At 45.5% G+C, this 22,066-nt stretch overlaps 1 protein-coding gene across 1 annotated transcript in view; it reads left to right on the forward strand.

Moving 5' to 3' along the window:
* The window catches only part of tafa3a (TAFA chemokine like family member 3a), a 32,481-nt gene that overhangs the window by 4,808 nt on the left and 5,607 nt on the right, over positions 1 to 22,066 (forward strand). Inside the window, exons 2-3 of the mRNA XM_056600689.1 lie at positions 19,046 to 19,195; positions 21,196 to 21,320. Coding sequence (XP_056456664.1) covers positions 19,046 to 19,195; positions 21,196 to 21,320 — 275 coding nt within the window. The remainder of the gene's footprint in view (positions 1 to 19,045; positions 19,196 to 21,195; positions 21,321 to 22,066) is intronic.

Genomic DNA, 22,066 nt, shown 5'->3' on the forward strand with positions numbered 1-22,066 from the left:
GGTCCAGGGGGGAGAGCTGGGGGGTAGGAGGCTGTGGTCAGCCACTGCAGCAGGTTATTGGAGTGTGAGCAGGGAGGAGATACGGGAGTGTGAGCAGGGAGGAGATAAGGGAGTGTGAGGGAGGAGGAGATACGGGAGTGTGAGCAGGGAGGAGATAAGGGAGTGTGAGGGAGGAGGAGATAAGGGAGTGTGAGGGAGGAGGAGATACGGGAGTGTGAGCAGGGAGGAGATAAGGGAGTGTGAGGGAGGAGGAGATAAGGGAGTGTGAGGGAGGAGGAGATACGAGAGTGTGAGCAGGGAGGAGATAAGGGAGTGTGAGCAGGGAGGAGATAAGGGAGTGTGAGGGAGGAGATAAGGGAGTGTGAGCGAGGAGATAAGGGAGTGTGAGGGAGGAGGAGATACGGGAGTGTGAGCAGGGAGGAGATAAGGGAGTGTGAGCAGGTAGGAGATAAGGGAGTGTGAGGGAGGAGATAAGGGAGTGTGAGGGAGGAGATAAGGGAGTGTGAGCGAGGAGATTGAGATAAGGAGTGTGTAAGGGAGGTTGCCGGGTCAGGGATCCCCCCTCTTCCGGTAGAAGCTCCCCAGATAAACGATCAACCCCACTAGACACCAGGATGGATCTGCAGTGAAGGGCTGTGTGTGTGTGTGTGCGTTTGCGTGCTCATGCTGTTGTGTTGCACCCTTGTGTGTGTGCATGTGGTTGGTTGGAGGAAGCCACCGGGAGTGTCTGGTGACGGCGTGATGGTCTCTGGAGGGAACGTTGTCGCATAGTTTTATCCCACGTTGAAAAAAAAGGACGTCGGTTTGAAAGGACGGAAGCGCTTGCTTGTTCCTCTGTTGTGTTAGTGCTGTTCCTCTGTTGTGTTAGTGCTGATCCTCTGTTGTGTTAGTGCTGTTCCTCTGTTGTGTTAGTGCTGATCCTCTGTTGTGTTAGTGCTGTTCCTCTGTTGTGTTAGTGCTGATCCTCTGTTGTGTTGGTGCTGTTCCTCTGTTGTGTTGGTGCTGTTCCTCTGTTGTGTTAGTGCTGATCCTCTGTTGTGTTAGTGCTGATCCTCTGTTGTGTTAGTGCTGATCCTCTGTTGTGTTAGTGCTGATCCTCTGTTGTGTTGGTGCTGTTCCTCTGTTGTGTTGGTGCTCATCCTCTGTTGTGTTAGTGCTGATCCTCTGTTGTGTTGGTGCTGTTCCTCTGTTGTCTTAGTGCTCATCCTCTGTTGTGTTAGTGCTGATCCTCTGTTGTGTTGGTGCTGTTCCTCTGTTGTGTTAGTGCTGATCCTCTGTTGTGTTAGTGCTGTTCCTCTGTTGTGTTAGTGCTGATCCTCTGTTGTGTTGTAGTGATCGATTGAATGATTATTTTCCCTGATTCAGTTTGTCGGACAGTTCGCCAAGAAGAGTCGTTCAGAATCGTTCCTTTGTTTGTTCGTTCAGTCGAGTTTCCGGTTGCGGTGAATCGAATCATGGAGTGCACGGTTCTCAGCTGAGTCAGTCAGACTCAGCTCCTCCCTCGTTCTCATTCTCAAACGATCGTGAAAGTCGGTCATCAATCAACAAAACAATACAACTTTAACCAAACGCAGCGGGATGGGGGGGTGTAATTGATAATTCGATGTTTAATATATTCAGCAAGATAATAGACTTGATTGAGCAATGTTGGTGGGGGTCCCTGGAGGAGAACGAACCATGAAAGAACGAGACAGATTGACCAGACATTCAAATATTTGATTATTCTGGCATGACACAGAAAGTACAAAGACACCATGCATTTAACATTTCACTGATATTGAATTGTATTATCGTGCTCACTAAGCCTCTTCCCTCTTCACCACTCACAGCCAGTGAACGAACAGCAGGAACTAGTGGGTCTGGGAGAAATCGAGTCTTAGAACGAACGAGACGAACGAGACGAACAAGAGAGAAGAATCAGTTCGGTTCGTTATTGTTAAAGATACGATGCGAACGACCGATCACTATTGTGTTGGTGCTGCTCCGCCCTGCTCTACAAAACGGCTGACCGTCGTCATTCACTGGCTGTTTAATGTCTCCTTTACGCCTGGATGGGAGCCTGCCTCCTGCAACAGGCTGTACTGTTGTGCATTGATTAGAAAAGTTCTACTGTCCATTCTGGTTCACCACCCCCTGCCGAGTATCAGGCAATCATACACCCTCCTCCACACACACACACACACACACACACACACACACACACACACACACACACACACACACACACACACACACACACACACACACACACACACACACACACACACACACACACACACACACACATTATGCATGCATGTATGTTCAATTCGATTGGATTCGGATTTCGCGTTCTGCGCATAATCGGGATCTTTTCCAGGGGCTGTGAGCCGGAAGTATAACCCTGCGTTCACACCAAAAGATGCAAAAAGTTGACGCGCGGCACGATCCCATTCAAAGTGAATGTAGAGACGCGTTGCTGCTTTGCTGCCGCAGCATTTGCTGCCGAGAAAACCGGCAGCAAAATTAGATTTGCGGCGCGGCAAAATCTGATTTGCAGCGCGGCATGCCCGTGCCCGCTGCCGGGCACGGGCGGCGGGCGCGTTCACGTATTTTGCGGCGCGTCAAATGCTGCTCGAGTTGAAATATTTCAACTTTTCGGCAGCAAACGCGTGATGACAGCCAATCAGCGTTCAACAGCGTTGCCACTGAGGCGTTGCCACTGAGTGAAATGCTGTAACAGCCAATCAGTGTTACTCCCTTGGAGTGACCTAGAGTTCACTACCGTTACATTTATTTAGTAACTCGAAAAAAACCCACAAATCAGCATTCTGTAGTGTAGTGGTGTTTACAGTTAAGCTAAACTATGAGTATGCCAAAGGGCTAGAAAACAACCCCAAACAAAACCCAGTTGGGTGCCAGGCAGCACCAGCCTTCCAGGCTCCGAATGGTCTCATGAACCCATAAACGACGGGCATTCCGACGTCTCTCCCTCTTCCACAACAGGTAAAGACATGCAATGCTCGTAATGTCGGCCATGGTTGTGAATGAATTCAGAAGCACCGCGGGCAAAACTTGCCGTGCCGCGAAACTTCCCGCGCTGCAAAACTGCGGCGCAGCAAAACCTTTGCTGCGCGTCAAAACCTTTGCTGCGCCGCAAAAGCTTTGCTGCGCCGCAAAACTTTTGCTGCGCTGCAAGACTTGATTTGCTGCGCCGCAAAACTTCGGTGTCAACGCGTTCGGGCAGCAAATGCATCTTTTTGTGTGAACGCAGGGTAAGGAGACGATAGTCGTGTTGTTGTCGCCATCGGAAAACGAGAAACGGCAATTTATTTAAAAAGGTGGCTAAGAAGATGGAGGAAACCGATGATACCCCTATAAGAAGTGTATCATCATCAACAGGCATTCAGTACACACTATGCTTCTGTTACGAGATTAGCGTATGTGTGTGCACGAGAATTGCAGTGTGTGTGAGAGAGACCTCAGCAAGTGTGTTGACGAGCAAGGAGAGCGAGCGGTAGCGTGTGTCAGTTTAATGAATGAACAAGTCCGGTTGTGTCTGTGCAAGCGTCTACTGTAAAGTTAGTTGAACTACAGATAAAGCCCCCAGCCTGTCAAGAATTGGTGGCCGCCTCATTCCGACCTATAAGCAGACCCACTGTCTGCCGGTCAAAGTAAAGGGTGTTACCCCCGAGAGAACATCGGCCCTAAAGGGAACGTCTCTCCTATGCTCCTCGACTACGGCCTGGGAGCCGACAGCAGGTGTATCACTTCGATTTCACCCAAGGCTGAATTAAAAGTGCATATTTTCTAAATGTTGGTCATCAACAAGGTTTTAAAGTAGGTAGTAACGTAACATCTGTCAAAATAAAAGTTTTTTTCTTCAGACGTGTTTACGATCTTTATTCATTCATTGCGCCACGGCCGAACTGACAGGGATATTCTCTGATATTGTGAATCTTAAAGACTGCGTCGGGTTCTCTGACTCTTTGGTTCTTCAGCAACAAGTCAAGACTCGTAGTGGGGGTTATCTCGACCACGGTGGAGAAGCAATTGGGGGAAAGGAACTTTGGCTTTGACTCTCTGAAGTTCAGATTGAAACGAGAAAGGGATCGTTGCCGTATGCGGACTCCTAGAGGAGCAGCTCCGCCGCTGCCGGAGGAGTCTGCAAACGACCGAGAGGACGGGACAATGGAGCGTCGGAGAAATGAAATGGATACAAAGTGAACTGTCTACTGAAAACATCTTTCTCGAATGCTGCGTGAGTTTTTTGTTGCTAGTGACGTAAAGAGGTCAGCCGCTGGCTCTATTAGTTGAAATGGGTACAGCCCAGCGTATCTTACCGGGGCATGGAATGTTTCGACCAATGAATCGAGTAACTCACCGCCATGTATAATCTGATAATTGCGGTTGTCCGATTGAGGAGCATTAGTGGAACTATGGCTTTAATCGGATGAAGCTGTGCATGTAAAACATACTGATTTATAAGCACACGCACACACACACGCACACGCACTGGTCTAATAGTCATCAAATGTAAACCCATTATGTCTCACCACAGTACCCGCTGTTTAACTCGAGGAAAGTAGGATTTCATCCATTTTTATTTGGATACGAATCGAATCAAAGGCTGGGGATAATTATTTGAGTTGATGATGCAATTAGTGCAGAAATGCTAACAGCAGTGGCAGTAATTGGGTCCTTGGTGGAGAAGACCTTCCCCTACTGGGCAATTACAAAAACCTCACCTAAAGTTAGTCATTCGCTGTTGTCCACGTTTTGTGCTGGGCTGGTGTGCGTCTCATTGGAGTCAGGCTGAGATTCGAAGGCCCTTTTTACACAACCGAATGTTTGTTTTTTTTGTTTTTGTTTGTTATAGATTGTATTTAAATGAAAGGGCACATTACACTCACAACTGTCTCACCCTCTTTTTCACTTTTTGACAGTTGGCCAAAGATCCCCTATTGATATGTACAAGAACATACAAGTTTTTGGGTTGTACCACATCCACGATTTGCAGAGACTCCGAGACGTAGTGACCGTGGTGTACCAATTTAAACTGCTGTGGGTCATGACACCAATCATGTTCAATTGCAAGTGCCATCAATCGTAGAATCATAAACATTATCGGTAGGTGACCGGCGATGAACGAGATAAGAGATTTGGTCAAATACTTTTGCGTTGTTGTGAATGTGGCACACTTCCTCTGGAGGTGGATCTGACGACAGTTATCTTCATCTCACGTACAACAACCTGCTAGAGGGTCAAACGTTTCTTTGCATCTTTGACAACAGTTTTCATATCCCGATCCTCAGAGCTATTCAAAACGTTGTGGAAACACGGCCACAGGGCATTTCGCTTGAATATAATTAATAGGAAATTGTGGTTGTACATATTTTGTTCTAAAGTGTTAGTTAGTCTTCTGCAGGCTGGAAAATTACTTGTGGGTTGAAATATCCATGAGCAAAATATACCAATCCATAAATCACAAGTCTTTTGAAGTCAGAGCTCAAACAAATTGTTTCTAATAAGGAAAATACAAGCTCTTCTAATGTTCATATCACCTAACAACCCTGAGGTTACCATTTTGGCATTACATCCCCACTTTAGTAGAGAGTAGATGTATTAGTAGATATGATTGCATATTTTTGCGTTTGCAGTTCAGGCCTTTTGTGTATTTGTAGAATACACATGCATAACAAATTCACTTAAGCCGTAGAATAGGTTTGACCTACTCCCTTGTCGCTGTCGGTCCACTTGGGCATCTGGTGGTTTTACAAAAAAATATATTTGATATTATAGATAAGTAGAGGATGTCGAAGTGAGATCAGATTCATTGTAATTTGATTGTTTTAGTTCCTTCGATAAGAAAGCTCCCTATTGAGTGACTAAAGGACATCAGAAAGATTCAATTGTTTACATTGTAAACAAGCATAAGCGGCCATGCTTGGTAAGTTAATTTGAAAGATAATATATTCACGTCAATGCAGAAGGATATAGCTTCTTGTCACATGATACCATCAGGTTCGTATCCAGGGTTTAAAACATAGTGAGGTGGGGGGCTGGTAAGCAAATCAAGCACAAAGTAACTTATTCAGTGGATCTGTTCATAATGTGAATAAGAGGCGGATTAAGGCGGGCTGTGCCAATCAGTAAGCCAGACAGATATTGTTCATAAATGCAGTGGCAATCATGGAAATACATGTCTCCAGATGTGGACAGATTGAACATGTTGCAGTCATTGCAAGACTTGTTTAGAGCTGAACAAAATGAAATATATTTAAAACTAGGTATTGCACTAACTCATCCTTTCAAAGTGCTGAACACTGCATAATCTACTCATTACAGAATGTACAGACTTTGATCATGGAATGACTATGATTAAAGAAACATAAAGATAGAAGGCACAGGCAATAATTACATGCATGTATAGATCGAAGGGGGGAGGTGAGTAGAGGAGAGAATTACAGCATCAAAAGAGGAAGGATACCTTCATACATAGTATGAACACTACAACATAAACCTTCAACACCTCAAATAACCCATTTTAGCATGTTGTCTTGGGATAGTTCTCTAAGCCGCTGACAAGGGTGTTGTCTTGTGGATGATTATGGTAAATAGATTCAGCATCAACAAAATGGTTCCACCCTCAATGGCAATAACATTACAAAGGGAAGGAAATGGGGATCCTGTGATTACAATCGCATGTTGACACAATCCTCTGTATTTACTGTAACTTCACACTGTCCTTTACACCTCCTTCCCTTAAATGACCCGTGTGTGTTGAGGCTCACCTCCTCCCAGAGTCGGCCTGTCGCCGCTGCCCGGACGACTCGCAGCATCCAATTCAAAACCTCAACACATGAGGATTGTGATGACGACGTGTTCAATGCATCCCTAGCAAAGGTGTTCATTAATATATGCCCAACACCTCTGAGTTCACTGGTTTCAGGTGTCAGGTGTTGCAAATCAACGGTTTCTTTAAACGTGCATTCTGGAATAGACTGAGGAATACATCACTTCCAGTGTTCATCATTATTGGATCGTATTGGCCTGAAATTATTCTTTCGTATTTTAAAATACAGCACCAGTAAATGCAATTGAACAGAATCATATGTTACCTTGATTTGTGAAGTAATCGCATACACTTTCCAAAGGGAATGGTCTTCGGTAATAAAAAAAAAATGGAACCACACCAAAGACATCTTTTCAAGTCTTAATCCTCAGACAATACGGCTAAATAGTGGGATGCCTTTGGCTCGCAGCGAGGCATATTGGCGGCTCAATTCTGTGCATTCAGTATATCAATTAGTCATGTACAATAACACTTGAGAAATGTTTTTTGTGGGCCCCCTCCATGAACACCACTGAGGAGTTCTTCACAAGCTTGTCATTAGTGATCCGGTCTAATGCTGTCTCACGGCGGCCAAGAATACGGCGTCGGAACAGTTTAATGTGATCCATAAATGCCGATTCGCCCGAGCTCATTGCTATTACGTACTCTGCTCATAACTTACCGGCGCATAGCTCTACCACAGTGTTTTTGAAATGCTTGTGGTGCAGGTACATTTGAATAAAGTCCTGAAAGACGCATCGACTGCAGCAAAAGGAAATGTCACGAAGGAAAAAACGAGAGAAGTCGTGCCAGTACATTTCCATTGAAATTAGCGCCGTGCTACGGCCTAGTGGCTGTTCACCAGAGGCCCTCTAGTGATGCCTTTGGCTCGCAGCGAGGCATATTGGCGGCTCAATTCTGTGCATTCAGTATATCAATTAGTCATGTACAATAACACTTGAGAAATGTTTTTTGTGGGCCCCCTCCATGAACACCACTGAGGAGTTCTTCACAAGCTTGTCATTAGTGATCCGGTCTAATGCTGTCTCACGGCGGCCAAGAATACGGCGTCGGAACAGTTTAATGTGATCCATAAATGCCGATTCGCCCGAGCTCATTGCTATTACGTACTCTGCTCATAACTTACCGGCGCATAGCTCTACCACAGTGTTTTTGAAATGCTTGTGGTGCAGGTACATTTGAATAAAGTCCTGAAAGACGCATCGACTGCAGCAAAAGGAAATGTCACGAAGGAAAAAACGAGAGAAGTCGTGCCAGTACATTTCCATTGAAATTAGCGCCGTGCTACGGCCTAGTGGCTGTTCACCAGAGGCCCTCTAGTGAAAGGATAAAGTGAAATATAAGCTGCTGAAATGCAGTCTATCAATTGTCTTTCCTCCTCTCTCTCTCTCTCTCTCTCTCTCTCTCTCTCTCTCTCTCTCTCTCCCTCAATGTGTCCACACTGCGCAATAAACCAGCAGCCAAGGCTGAGCATCAGGTTTATGTGCTGGACTCGAGCATAAAATGTAATGGGGGGAGCTATCAGAGTTATCCTAGAATGGCTGTGTTCTAAAAGTCCTGTGGTGATATTTTCCCAGCCAGGCGGTCTATTAGAAAGAGGAACGTTTGTATCAAGTTGTCAGCTGGCGGTCAGATGTTCGTTAAAGAGTTTCCTTAGGTAACGGCGCTTGAGACTAGGGGAATATTGCCGGTATCTTTGGCCATTCAGCCAAGTTGTTTCTTTGTTGAGGGCAAAGTTCTCTTTAGAGTTAACAAGATACTCTGATATACTTTGGCGACTACATTGATAATGGGACTATAAGTCAATACCTCTTATTTTCCACCAGAAAGCGATTTCAAACAGAACCACAGGACTCTGGTATGGCCCATGGTTTTAATAGCACTTGCAACATAATGAAGACATATCTGTCTGCATGCGGTGTCTGAGGTGCTACAGACGGATGAACAGCCATCTCCAGACAGGGAATCAGAGCCCCTTCACAACGTCTCACTTTTACATCTGTCTTGCACTCATTCTGAAGCAGTTAAAGTTGAAGAAGGATGAGGAAGAGGGAGAACATGGCATCAGGTGGGATAGCGGGGGTGCCAGGCGTTTAGTTGTGTGACGCTTTATGACAGATAACAGCATGTGGACAGACATACAAACAGAGGCCGGAGAGAGAAGAGGACGCCTTTGTGTCCCCATTAGGGGAGCTGACAGCTGCAGACCGAACATGGATCCATTTTGAGATGAAACCCGTGAAAGACTTTTTTTAATAATTGGGAACTATTGATTTCTGCGTTGTGTGTGACACACTATGAATTCCATGGCCCGTGGACGGTATATGTGGCATATTGAGTGAATTGTTTCACACAACCGTACCACACGTGCCCCTCATGAAACCATGTTCCCCATGAAGTAATGTTCAAGTGTCGGGAAATCCTCAGGGCCCGAAACGTAATGGCGTGCCTTTACCCTCCGCCTTATTTCAGATGTATAGGAGCTTTCCAGGGAATAGGGAAGTGTGTGTGTGTGTGTGTGTGTGGGCGGCAACGTGTCAAGACAGCACTTGGTTCTGGAGTATTGCACTGCACACGTGAGCTCTTCCCCCCAGTCTCCCCCATCCCTCCGAGGCACCGCCTGCTGCATTGCCCCCCCCCCCCCCACACCCCCACTGGGGGGGGACTTAATAGCTATGGTAGCTATTCACCTACAAGTGTGCGTGTGTGTGTGTGCGCATGCATGCATGTGTGTGTGTGCTTGTGTGTGCCTGCGTGCATGTGTGTGTGCGTGCGTGCGTGTGTTCGTGTGTGTGTAGTCCCCCTCAGGGACCTCCAGTGTATCAGTCAGCAGTGGGTGCAGTAATCCTTTATGGGCCTTTATGCCAGATGAATGGTGCTGACAGGGACTTCATCTCACACACCACTACGCCACACATCCACACAAAGTCATGGCCCACTTGTCGTGTTTTCGGCGATCATTCGCTCTCAAATCATTACCCATACAGGATGATGGGGATAATTTAGCATTTGCCGGCAGTGTACAGCTTGGATCAGACTGAAAACAAGCAACAAGCGAGGTTAGGACCAACGGCCGATCATAATTGGACGTGTGGATGCTGCTCCGATGCATCCTGTGCATCTCCTAGGCGTCATGTTGCAGTTGCGTGATTCATGACTACTAGGTTTCTGGTTTGGGTGAAGATATTGAAAACCCTCAAGAGCAGCAATTCACCCCACTACCTCCGATATATTATTAACATTTAGAACTTATTTTCCCAATGTTGAATTTGTTGAAATGTTGGATTTCTTTTTGTACATTTACCCTAATGTCTATACTGATCTAGACTAATGATGGTATAATGGCTGTAATAGTAGCATCATTAGTGTATTGTTGTACATAGAATAGCAAACTCTGTGTACATTGTAAAAGCTTGTCAAGGCAAAGCCCTGGTTTTCTCTGCGGCTTTCTCTCTGAGTGTGCTGTTCCCCACTGATCTGAGATTAGGTCCTAGGCTTGCTTGCTGTGATTGTTGTCTCAGCAGGTCCACCGCTGGCCACAAATTACTCAATCTTTTCTTTATTTTTTTCTTCACACTGTAATCCAATCAAACACGTTTTAAGGGAATAGCATTACCCACGGGTCCATGAGTAATATTTCCTAAAACCAGTGCTTTCAGCATGCCTGTGGTTTGTAACCTTCAACATTAAAGGGGTCATTCCTAGCATTTACACTTTACACTGAATCCCTTATTTAGTTGTTTTAATGTGACCCTTTTGTCAAATCTTGTATTTTTTCCAGTCTTCAGTGCATGAATGTTACACTTTACCCTGAATCCCTTATTTAGTTGTTTTAATGTGACCGTTTTGTCAAATCTTGTATTTTTTCCAGTCTTCAGTGCATGAATGTTACACTTTACCCTGAATCCCTTATTTAGTTGTTTTAATGTGACCGTTTTGTCAAATCTTGTATTTTTTCCAGTCTTCAGTGCATGAATGTTACACTTTACCCTGAATCCCTTATTTAGTTGTTTTAATGTGACCGTTTTGTCAAATCTTGTATTTTTTCCAGTCTTCAGTGCATGAATGTGTTGGAGTGCAGTGGTCGTGCTGCACCACACATACTTATGTTTAACAGTGTGGTTAGCATGCATGTAGCTGCATCGCCGCTTACTAAATGCATCGTCCTCTTCTCATACAGTATGACTAAAGTCATCACTTATGCATGCTGCATTTCTCTATTGTCGGCTCTGCCATCTCTTTTTCTCACAGCCAGTCTGGGCACGTGGCCAGGACGTGACTTTGCTCACACTGCTTTGATGTCAAAGTTGTGTTGGCGCACCCGAAGAAGACAAAAGAAAAAAGGACTGACAGCGACCTGCGCACGTTGAGACTGTGAACAGCAGATATGAAGGTTTGGTCTGTCCTCTGGCCTCGCTGTCCAGACCTCTGACTGGCTGACTCACCAGGCAGACAGGGAGTGTACTTTCTGTCAGCCTGAGACCGCTGCTGGTCAGGGGAACTAGTGTTCTTGAGAAATGAATTCAACTCAACTTTTTTGCACAACCCGGGCTCTGCCTCGCGTGATTGGCTGGCCGGCGTTCAGCTGACCAGGGCTCCTCATTAGATAGCAACTACTTCATAAGTGACTTGGTTGGACTAGAGTGCAGTGCCACAGCCTAAGGAATGACTCCGGCTGTGCCTCTGAGCTGTGGTCCCCCCCCCCCCTCCACCTGTGTCTTGCACTGTCCTGACTGCCTGGGAACGGTTTGAAGAGCTAGAACTTGCAGGCGGGTATTAAGTTGATAACAATACGGTGATAAGTGGCTTAAATATTGCCTGGGATGCTTGTCGTGTGTGTTGCAATCCTTGTCTGTCTTGCTCAACACGGCCATTAATAAAGCGTAATGATATTGCTATTCGTGTTCCCCCCCCCCCCCCACCCCCCCCCCCCCCCCCCCCCCCCTTATCGCATTGGAAGTGACAGTGAATCCACATCAAAGCTGGCGAAGCTAACCATGAAATAACGTAATCTGAGCAACCCCCTCTCGCTCTGAGTTACGTAACTGCTCATTAATATTCAAGACTCTGGATCTTCTGTGAAGCTTTCATGTAACAAGTTTCTAACATCATGGTTTTGAACTGAACGCCTGGAATTGTCCTCTCAAAACCTTTATGATGTGTTTTTTCTTTTGTTTTCTTCAGAGATATGTATAAGTGATACACAATCCCATATGACAACACATAAAAATCACCCACCATGCTATGTAATCAGGTCAATAATGAACTATTAATTCATTATTCTTGTTAATTATGAATGAGCATATGTATCTGGTGCTCCCATACGCATACAAACTTTGAAAAAAGTCTGTGCAGGATTTTTTGAGTGAGATGTGCATTTATGAAAGTACCCCGCCTACTGTTACCAAACAAACGAGTGAGTTTCGACGCCCCCTCCTAGGTAGGAAGGGGGCACAGTTAAATTTTACCTCCCATTTCCCTACTCCCCTCCAATCCCAGCATAGCCAAGATTTTGTGGACCAGCGGACTAGCAGCTCTGGTGGGAGGAACTCCCTTTCTCTGCCGGACTGCCGCCGAGCTCCCCCCGCCGGAGCTGCCGTGAAGGAAAAATGGATGTACTCCCGGAGCTGAGCTACCGGACACCCACCGGAGAAGCCGGAAAGCTTCGGCGGCAGTTCAGCTCCGGGAGAACACCGCCGGAGCTGCCGGACCGCCGCCGAAGCTAGGCGGCGGTCCGGCAGCTCAGCTCCCGGAGTACGGTCCCTTTCTCCTCCATGTTGCGGTTCATGGACTTTAGAGAGTCAAGGCCAAAGTTCCTTTCCCCCAATTCTTCTCCCCCAATTCTTCTCAACCATGGCCGAGATATCCCTCACTACGAGTCTTTACTTGTTGTGGAAGTACCAGAGACATCAGACGCAGTCTTCTTTATGATTAATAATATCACCCGAGGCGCACATTGCTTTTGGCCATGATATTAGATGTTGTGGTGGCCCCCAAGTACGATTAAGAGACATTCACCAAGGGACTGTACCTTTAAGGGAAAGGGTTACGTAACAGAGTTGCGGTTTAAACCTGGTGTCCCCGTTTAACCGCACTCGCGTTTGATGTGAAGTTATATTGAAGTGGAGAGTAAAGCCGACTCAACGCATCTACGTCTCTTGTCTCCTCATTTATTGCACTCTACAATATAATATTATATGAATACCCAGATATTATTATTATTATTATTATTATTATTATTATTATTATTATTATTATTATTATTATTATTATTATTATATTACATTATATTACATTATATAGATATAGAGCTCCAGTCTGACAACTCATGGGTCAATGGGCAGCAGCTTATTTGCCTTACAGCAACGGACACCAGAAACAGCGCATTCTGAAGGGACTGAAACAGAGGGGAATAGCAGTAGGCAAGATTTGTTTACCTAAAAGCTATTTCCAGCTAACAGCTTCAAAATCATGTTTTCTGGAACTCAAATACTATCATTACTTGTTAGGAAAACACCATAATATGTCTCCTTTAATGTGCAATCCTGAGAAATACATTTTAATGGTACATTGCCAGTTAGTATAATAATAATAATCAAATCTATGCATTTCTATAGTTTGGTGCAGTTATATATTATGAAATACATGGCAATACATATATGTATATTCATTGAATTCAGTCCATTCCAGCATATTTTTCAACCTATTGCAACTACTACCCTATATAAAAATAAAGCAATTATGACTTCCAAAGGATGCTTCAGTTTAAATTGAGCCAAGTTGGTTTACAGTGAAGCAATGGGCTTTAAAGGGGCCTAAGAATAATAAAAAGGAGAGGCACTGTTTAGGGACATCCAATAGTAAGTATGTTGTTTTATCAGCCACTGGATGTGCTATAGTTGGTTACTGATTGTTCAGCAGGAAGTAAAAATAGATGTATTTTCCCACTCACCGATAAACCACAGAAGTGCCTCCTGCTAGTCTTTCCTATTGTTTCTCAGGTCTCTTCTTTCTCCATTTCTTAACGCATCATGAATGTAAATAACAGATTCTATAAATAAACTCAAAGGCAGCGAGTGCTATTTCTCCTGCCACCGATTCGTCAGCATGTTAGCAAACTGCTCACGACTAGCGTGACATAAACTCACAGAGAGTGCATAGGGCAGCATGAGGAAGAAAATAAGCAAATTGAAAGGAGAGCACATCCATCAAATCTTTTGGTTTGTTTTGTGTCAGGGGATGCACTTTCATTTATAAATGCCCCGCAAATATCACCTCACCAAAAATGACAGGTTTGTCTTCTACACTTAGTGATGTTCCCAACCAACCGAAGCTAACTAATGTGTAAGTGCTGGGAAGTTGACAGACGCTGACACGCTTCAATTTGATTCGCATCTCCTGAATTTGTTCTGAATATTCGAGCGGTTGTAATGAGTGAATCAACATGAGATGCATTTAACATTCAGGGCGTATTTATGTATTTATTTGTTGCTGTATAGGCAACTGATCTCTCTTCTACTGTGTTCTCCTCATAATAAGTACTGAACATTTTGATTGATTATCACAACAATCTTTTTTTTCCTTCTAATTATTTGACAATCTTTCTTCTTGAAGATCTTCATGTAAGAATATAAGTTATTTGTCTCCCAATCATCCTAATCCACCCTGAGTTGATGCAGGATTTATCAATAGGAAATCAATCAGTATGATCTGTAGGGTGGGAGTGTGTGATCCAGAGTACTATTGATTGATTCACGGGTCGGGTCCACACGCCGGTCTTCATCAGTATTCTATCTAGCTCTTCTCTCTCTCTCTCTCTCTCTCTCTCTCTCTCTCTCTCTCTCTCTGTTGTGCTGACATAGGTGACTGTTTCAACAATGACAGTTCTAATTGCTTTAACTGAAACGTATCGATCACAAGTGCTGTTAGTCATCAATGCAACTTGAGGGAAACAATGACGTCGGTACAGATCTCTGATGGCTCCATCTGCCCGACTCCTGAGCCAACCCCAGCTTGCCAACATGCTAGGTGTTATGCTGATTGGATAATGAGGCATTATTGTGCCAAACTAAAAGGGTTGGTGGACCAAGTGCCCTGATAGAGTGCTAGATGATTATGCCTTATGGAGAAATTACCTTAAGTGAGTGGATATCTTTCAGAATAGTCTATTTCTACCGGGGCCAGTCTACATGGTATACATTTACTGACACTTTTTGTATTGTCTGTAAGTTAACTAGTGGTTTGCCAAGATTGATTTCACTGTGAACCATTTATTTGCTAATGGCAACATGATCGGTCGAAACAAACACGAAGTCAAAGAAAGTAAATCGCCCGTCGACCCAGAAAGGAGCGTCATTTGTGAAAGATGTTTTCCCTGGACGTTGTAGTGTTTTGAGTCTTGCAGCTTGGTAAGAGCACATGGACTGAAGCAGGCCCAAACAACGGACCAATACCTTATTTTATGTTGAGGATAACGATCCTCTAGTCGCTAAAGGTGATATGTAATTTAATTTAATACGATGGATGTTTGCTGTAAATCGTAAATGGTACACCATGCAGTAGTTTAACCTTTGTCTCTTCACAGCTCTGGCACTAACATTTAACATCAGGGCATTATGGCAAATGCTGTAAGGCCTTTCATTATCAACTCTTGTTGAATAGACGTGGATATTCAATTATTTTTAACTCTTAAATTATTTATTTATTTATTATTGCATGATGCACAAACTTTCTATTTCTTGACTTGCGTCTCAGCCTGACAACGAACGGCAGGCCAACAGCTGGCTGCATGGCCGTCTGGATGGAGGATTACCAGCCAGGCTCTACCTCTGGCCCTGCTCTCTGAACTCCTGTCTGGCCCCACACTGTATGGGGCTTTCTCATTTGGCCCCAGAGTCGCTGACCTTGGCCAAGAAACCAGTTTTTAATCAGCAGTTCGCCCCGGTGCCTGTCCTCCTCCTCCTCCTCCTCCTCCTCCTCCTCCTCCTCCTCCTCCTCCACCTCCCCCTCCTCCTCCACCTCCCCCTCCTCCTCCACCTCCTCCTCCTCCACCTCCTCCTCCTCCTCTTCCTCCTCCACCTCCTCCTCCTCCTCCTCCTCCTCCACCTCCTCCTCCTCCTCCCCCTCCTCCACCTCCTCCTCCTCCTCCACCTCCTCCTCCTCCTCCTCCACCTCCCCCTCCACCTCCCCCTCCTCCTCCCCCTCCTCCTCCTCCTCCTCCTCCTGCACCACCTCCTCCTCCTCTTCCTCCACCTCCTCCTCCTCCACCTCCTCCTCCTCCTCCGCCTCCACACTCGGCACATGACTCTGCTACGGCTCGCCCTACTGCTGCACCTTAATGAGATTCCAGTACCAGTTTCTGGTACTGCAAAGCCGTTCAGCTGACACACACACACACACACACACACACACACACACACACACACACACACACACACACACACACACACACACACACACACACACACACACACACACACACCTGCTCCACTCCAAACCAGAGGCAGGGAGGGGAGAGGGCAGCACTGTGACCCCCACCGGACCAGAGGCAGGGAGGGGAGAGGGCAGCACTCTGACCCCCACCGGACCAGAGGCAGGGAGGGGAGAGGGCAGCACTCTGACCCCCACCGGACCAGAGGCAGGGAGGGGAGAGGGCAGCACTGTGACCCCCACCGGACCAGAGGCAGGGAGGGGAGAGGGCAGCACTCTGACCCCCACCGGACCAGAGGCAGGGAGGGGAGAGGGCAGCACTCTGACCTTACCAGCGGCCGGCCACCGAGGTCTTGGTTGTTGTTCAGGGCATCTCCCATACAGACCTTTGGATAAACAAGTCTCTATTCTGGAGCCTGTTTTGATGCCGATTAATGAGCTGCTGTCTGCTAGTAGTGGCTGGTAGTGGATGAAATTGTTAATAGCCAGGTTCTCTCCCTTGCATCAGTTGCAACAAAACAATACCCAGTGTTCAATTAATGGTATGTGGTGGACCACTACAATTTCATTTGTCCCGGCACAGTTTATTATTTTCTAATTACGGAAGGTAAACAAATTGCTACTTTCTTCTAAATACACAAGATTAAATTCAGATCAACCCATATGATGTGTAAGCTTTAGGTCTGAGGAGGACTTCCCTCTCTACACCAGAGAGAGAATATGTCTTTACATGTTTCCGGCATCTGTCGATTACATTTGTTAAAGGCCCTAGAGGAGATATACGATATTATTGTCCTGGCAATCGTGCGATTGAGAAGCCATGCCAAGTGCATTGCAGACACTGGCGCCACAATAAGTATTATTTGTTTCCCCATATAATCAACTCATTCACAATGATTTCTCCAGCTCGTCTCTTCTGCTTCCAAGTGATTGTCAATCGACCTTAAACACAAATACAAACACAGACACAGACACACAAACACACACAGACACACACACACACACACACACACACACACACACACACACACACACACACACACACACACACACACACAGTCACACAGTCACACATCCATTACGCTGAGCTGTTTCCTTAAACAAAGTTTGAATATTCTATCGAAGTGACTCCAACTTTGTAATTGAACTTTGACGTGGGGGCGTTGCAGTGGCTTAGTGATAATCACATGAAGGGCAAAAGACCCTGACCTGTTGTTGCATCAGCTCCTTTCTGGGAGCTGAAAACCACTCAATCGGCAATTGTTGTCTGGCCTTTTGTTTGAATGTGAATAGAACCGTATTGATTGCAAGCAAAATGTTTTTAATGTTGTAGATGGGATTTCAGGATTGCTAACTAATGGCAAGATGGAAGACCACTTCAATCTATTTTCAAGTCAAGGTACAAATTGAAAATCTTTACAGGCATAATTAAGGGGGATGTGAAAAGAAGGCAGAAACTTTTAAATGTTTATTTTTTCTTGCTTCACCTACTCAATCCTGACTGTCATGTAAATACAAAGCACTCGTGGGATAATGATTTGTCTATGTAGAGAAGCAATGCATATCAAATAGATTGACATCAGTATTGATATTTGGTCTAACTTAATGGGAATGAAAGTGATATCTATTTAATAGACATTATGTGCTTACCCTGAATAAGCAGGTTTGTGTTGTTATCAGAATGGCCTTGAAGAGGAATTCCTTGAGAATGTTCCAACATGACAACGGAGAGAAATAATTCATAGCTTATTCAATGGCTCTTCCAAAGAGGCCAAGGAAATATGGAATTGAGGGAGTATGCGTGTTTGTGTGTGTGTGTGTATGTGTGTGTGTGTGTGTGTGTGTGTGTGTGTGTGTGTGTGTGTGTGTGTGTGTGTGTGTGTGTGTGTGTGTGTGTGTGTGTGTGTGTGTGTGTGTGTGTGTGTGTGTGTGCGTGCGTGAGCGTGTGTCTTGCAAAATCCTCTATGTTATTTATACATTGGAATGAATCATTTAACATACTGTTTGAGCATCACTGGGGCCACACAATGACGCAATCCTTATTGACGGGTTTCTGATGGAGTCTAGAATTTTATTTTACTCCATAAAGTGCTCTCTCTTAACTTTAAAGACAGCGTCCTGCTCTTCCCATGCATAATACATACAACCGACTGGAAGGCAGGGAAGGCCAATGTGTACCAAACCAGTGAGGAGGATGAACATTGGAGATGGGGTCTGCTCTGATTCAGCCACAGAAGGCTTCCGTAGGGACCGCCGTTCAGCCAGACTTTGTTTACAAGGTCGCTGGCCGTTTAAGGTGAAACTGTCCACACAGCTGGAGGGATATTATTGTCAGTGTTCTGGGCGCTTTACTGCAGAAAAGTAACATTCACCGGGCGGCCATCTTGGTAATATATGCTAACTGTGTGGGGGGACATCGTGAGGAATGTCGGGCTGGTGTTCTTATCAAAAGCGGAACGCCGGCAACGGGGTGCTGGAAGCGTGTGTCGCTGGCGAGAGAGAGAGCAGGATGCCCGCTGAGGGGAAAGCATTCCAGTTTCAGTAACATTGGTTTAGTGTCGAGAGGGGAGAGAGAGGGAGGGACTTCCAGGAGAGGAATATTCGGCTCCACTACAGTTTCACTTTGTTTTTATGTTTTTTTTTTCCTCCGTGGACTCTTAAGAGATCAGATATTGTGGCAGACAGGCATAACGCTACAATTCATGATCCTCTCTCACTTGCAGCCAGGTGAATAGGACCCATGACCTTGTGCTAACACTGGCTGTCCCATGTGTTTAACAGTGCACGTGAAGGCGGGCACCTGTGAGGTCATCGCAGCCCATCGCTGCTGCAACAAGAACAAGATCGAGGAGCGATCCCAGACCGTCAAATGTTCCTGCTTCCCAGGACAAGTGGCGGGAACAACGCGAGCTGCGCCATCTTGTGTGGACGGTGAGTGCCAACTCATTCAGACCATGACTGTATATAATAGTATATAATATTATAGTATAGTATACACTAGTATATGATAGTCTAGTATAGTATAGTATAGTATAGTATAGTATAGTATAGTATAGTATAGTATAGTAAAGTATAGTATAGGAAAATATAGTTAAAAAATATATGCCGAAGTGAAATTTGGGGGCTAATCACCACTATTCACAGAGCCTGAGGTGAATAATCGTCATAGTATATACTACACGTGAGTACTCCAAAAATAAACAAGATAACACTTTTTGACGGGATTTATTTGTTCTTATTAGCGGTTTATTTGTTTTTATTGGCGTGATGAGACGACCGTCACGCAATGTCCCGAGTTTGAGATCTCGATCATGGGATATTGCCCAATATCCTGAGATAGCGAACCAATAAAATTGCGCCATCTTAAGAGGTTTAAGTGTAGCATACACCATAGTATAGTATAGTGAATTATATTCTATTATAGTATAGTATAGTATAGTATAGTAAAGTATAGTATAGTAAAGTGTAATGTAGTATACTATAGTATAGTAAGGTTTAGTATATAATAGTATAGTATATTATAATATAGTTGGTGTAGTATATTAAAGCATAGTATGGTGTAGTATAGTAAAGTATAGTATTGTGTAGTATAGCATACTTTATATATAGTGTAGTGTACTAAAGGTGTTACTCAAAACCCATCCACTGGAAACCAGAGACAAATGAGCATATGTGCATTCCTTATGTCACGTCGACATCGCTATTTCCTCCTTGAAGTATAGAAGGGGTGTAAAATGGATTAGTACATTAAAGAATCTCACAAGATACACATACAGGACTGTAATAAAAAAGGTCTTCCATCTCTCTCTGTTTATACAGCAAGTAAAGGAAGATCTGTGAAAGGAAGGATACCATATTTTCAATTCAGAATACCGATATTTATATATATATAAACATATATATATATATATCTATATATATATAGATATATATATGCATTTAAATCTTTGTTTTTCTTTACTAATGACAGAACCAAAAAAGCGTTTAGTAATGGCAGCTAGAGAAAACGGTTGTGATTCACTGGATCTAATAGTATCGACCAGACACACTGTTGTAATCTCTCTGATCCAATCTGGTGGACTGGGCCACACTTTACTGGAGTAGCCGTGTGTGTGTGTGTGTGTGTGTGTGTGTGTGTGTGTGTGTGTGTGTGTGTGTGTGTGTGTGTGTGTGTGTGTGTGTGTGTGTGTGTGTGTGTGTGTGTGTGTGTATGTGTGTGTGTGTGTGTGTGTGTGTGTGTGTGTGTGTGTCTGTGTCTGTGTCTGTGTGTGTGTGTGTGTGTGTGTGTGTGTGTGTGTGTGTGTGTGTGTGTGTGTGTGTGTGTGTTGTTGTCTCTGAGACCATATCAGAGCTGGTGTTCAGTGGAGGGGAGAGAAGGCCAGGTCATTTAATATCATGTCAACAGTGGCCTCTGTTACAGGTGAATCGATCCCTATCTGCTCCTCTCTCCTGTAATGGCTCTGACAGGGCCAAGGGTGTGTGGGTATGTGTTTCTGTGCGTGCGTGTGTGCGTGTGTGTGTGGGAGGGGGGTTGACAGGACCTCAGGATGTGTGAGAAATGTCAGGAGAGGCCAGGAGCGGCTGTCTCTGTCCAGCCGTGAGGCCTCAGTGGAGCCCTTTAAGGACCTTGATGTGCCAACATCACTGCTGCTCACTTAATTACCACTGTTGCACACACACACGCAAATCATGCATAAACATGCATGCAGACACACGCATATACACACACACACACACACACACACACACACACACACACACACACACACACACACACACACACACACACACACAAACACACACCGCTCATAACCCTGACTGCTATGACATTGAACTGTTGCATGTAATTCCCATTTGAAACCACGCAGAAGCAAATGGAAAAAAAGAACAAGTTGCTTGAGCGTCCATCGCTGCTGTGTGTCCCCTCGCAGCCTCCATCGTGGCCCAGAAGTGGTGGTGTCAGATGAGTCCCTGCATGGACGGGGAGGAGTGCAAGGTGCTGCCCGACCAGAAGGGCTGGAGCTGCAGCACCGGGAACAAAGTCAAGACCACCAAGGTGGGTGAGCACAAGTCCACCAAGGTGGGTGAGGGGGTACAAGACCACCAAGGTGGGTGAGCACAAGTTCACCAAGGTGGGTGATGGGGTACAAGACCACCAAGGTGGGTGAGGGGGCGCAAGACCACCAAGGTGGGTGAGCACAAGACAACCAAGGTGGGCTGGGGGGGGGGTGGCACAAGACCACCAAGGTGGGCGGGGGGGGGCCCAAGACCACCAGGGTGGGTGAACCTTGGTGAGCGTCATCTGGGGGCTACGCATCCACAGATGACGGTGGTGGAGGTTACCAGAGGTGGCGTTTGGGTGGTGCTGACCACGGCGAACCTGCAGTGGACTGCGCTGGTGTTGGGAGGGGGACGGCTTTGACACAATGGGGTCAAAAAATATGGGCGGCAGCCCCAGTGGTTGACTCACCAGACACCGTCACCCTGCAGTCCTCTGGTCCATTATTCATGACTACTACCAAATGGAGTCTTTTTTATTTTAGCCGGGTTAATAATTCATGACCTCAAAGCATGCACGTACACACACACACACACACACACACACACACACACACACACACACACACACACACACACACACACACACACACACACACACACACACATACAGTGAGCGTGTCACAAGCTGTCAGAAGCTGGAACTCTCCTTGATGTAATACCCCACAGGGGTCCAGCCCCCCCCCCCCCTTGCCTTGGTGATCCGACGAGCGGGGGTCAGTTGCCAGATGACCCCTGGGCCTC

This window comes from Gadus chalcogrammus, chromosome 1, assembly GCF_026213295.1.
Source record: "Gadus chalcogrammus isolate NIFS_2021 chromosome 1, NIFS_Gcha_1.0, whole genome shotgun sequence".
Classification (NCBI taxonomy): Eukaryota; Metazoa; Chordata; class Actinopteri; order Gadiformes; family Gadidae; genus Gadus; species Gadus chalcogrammus.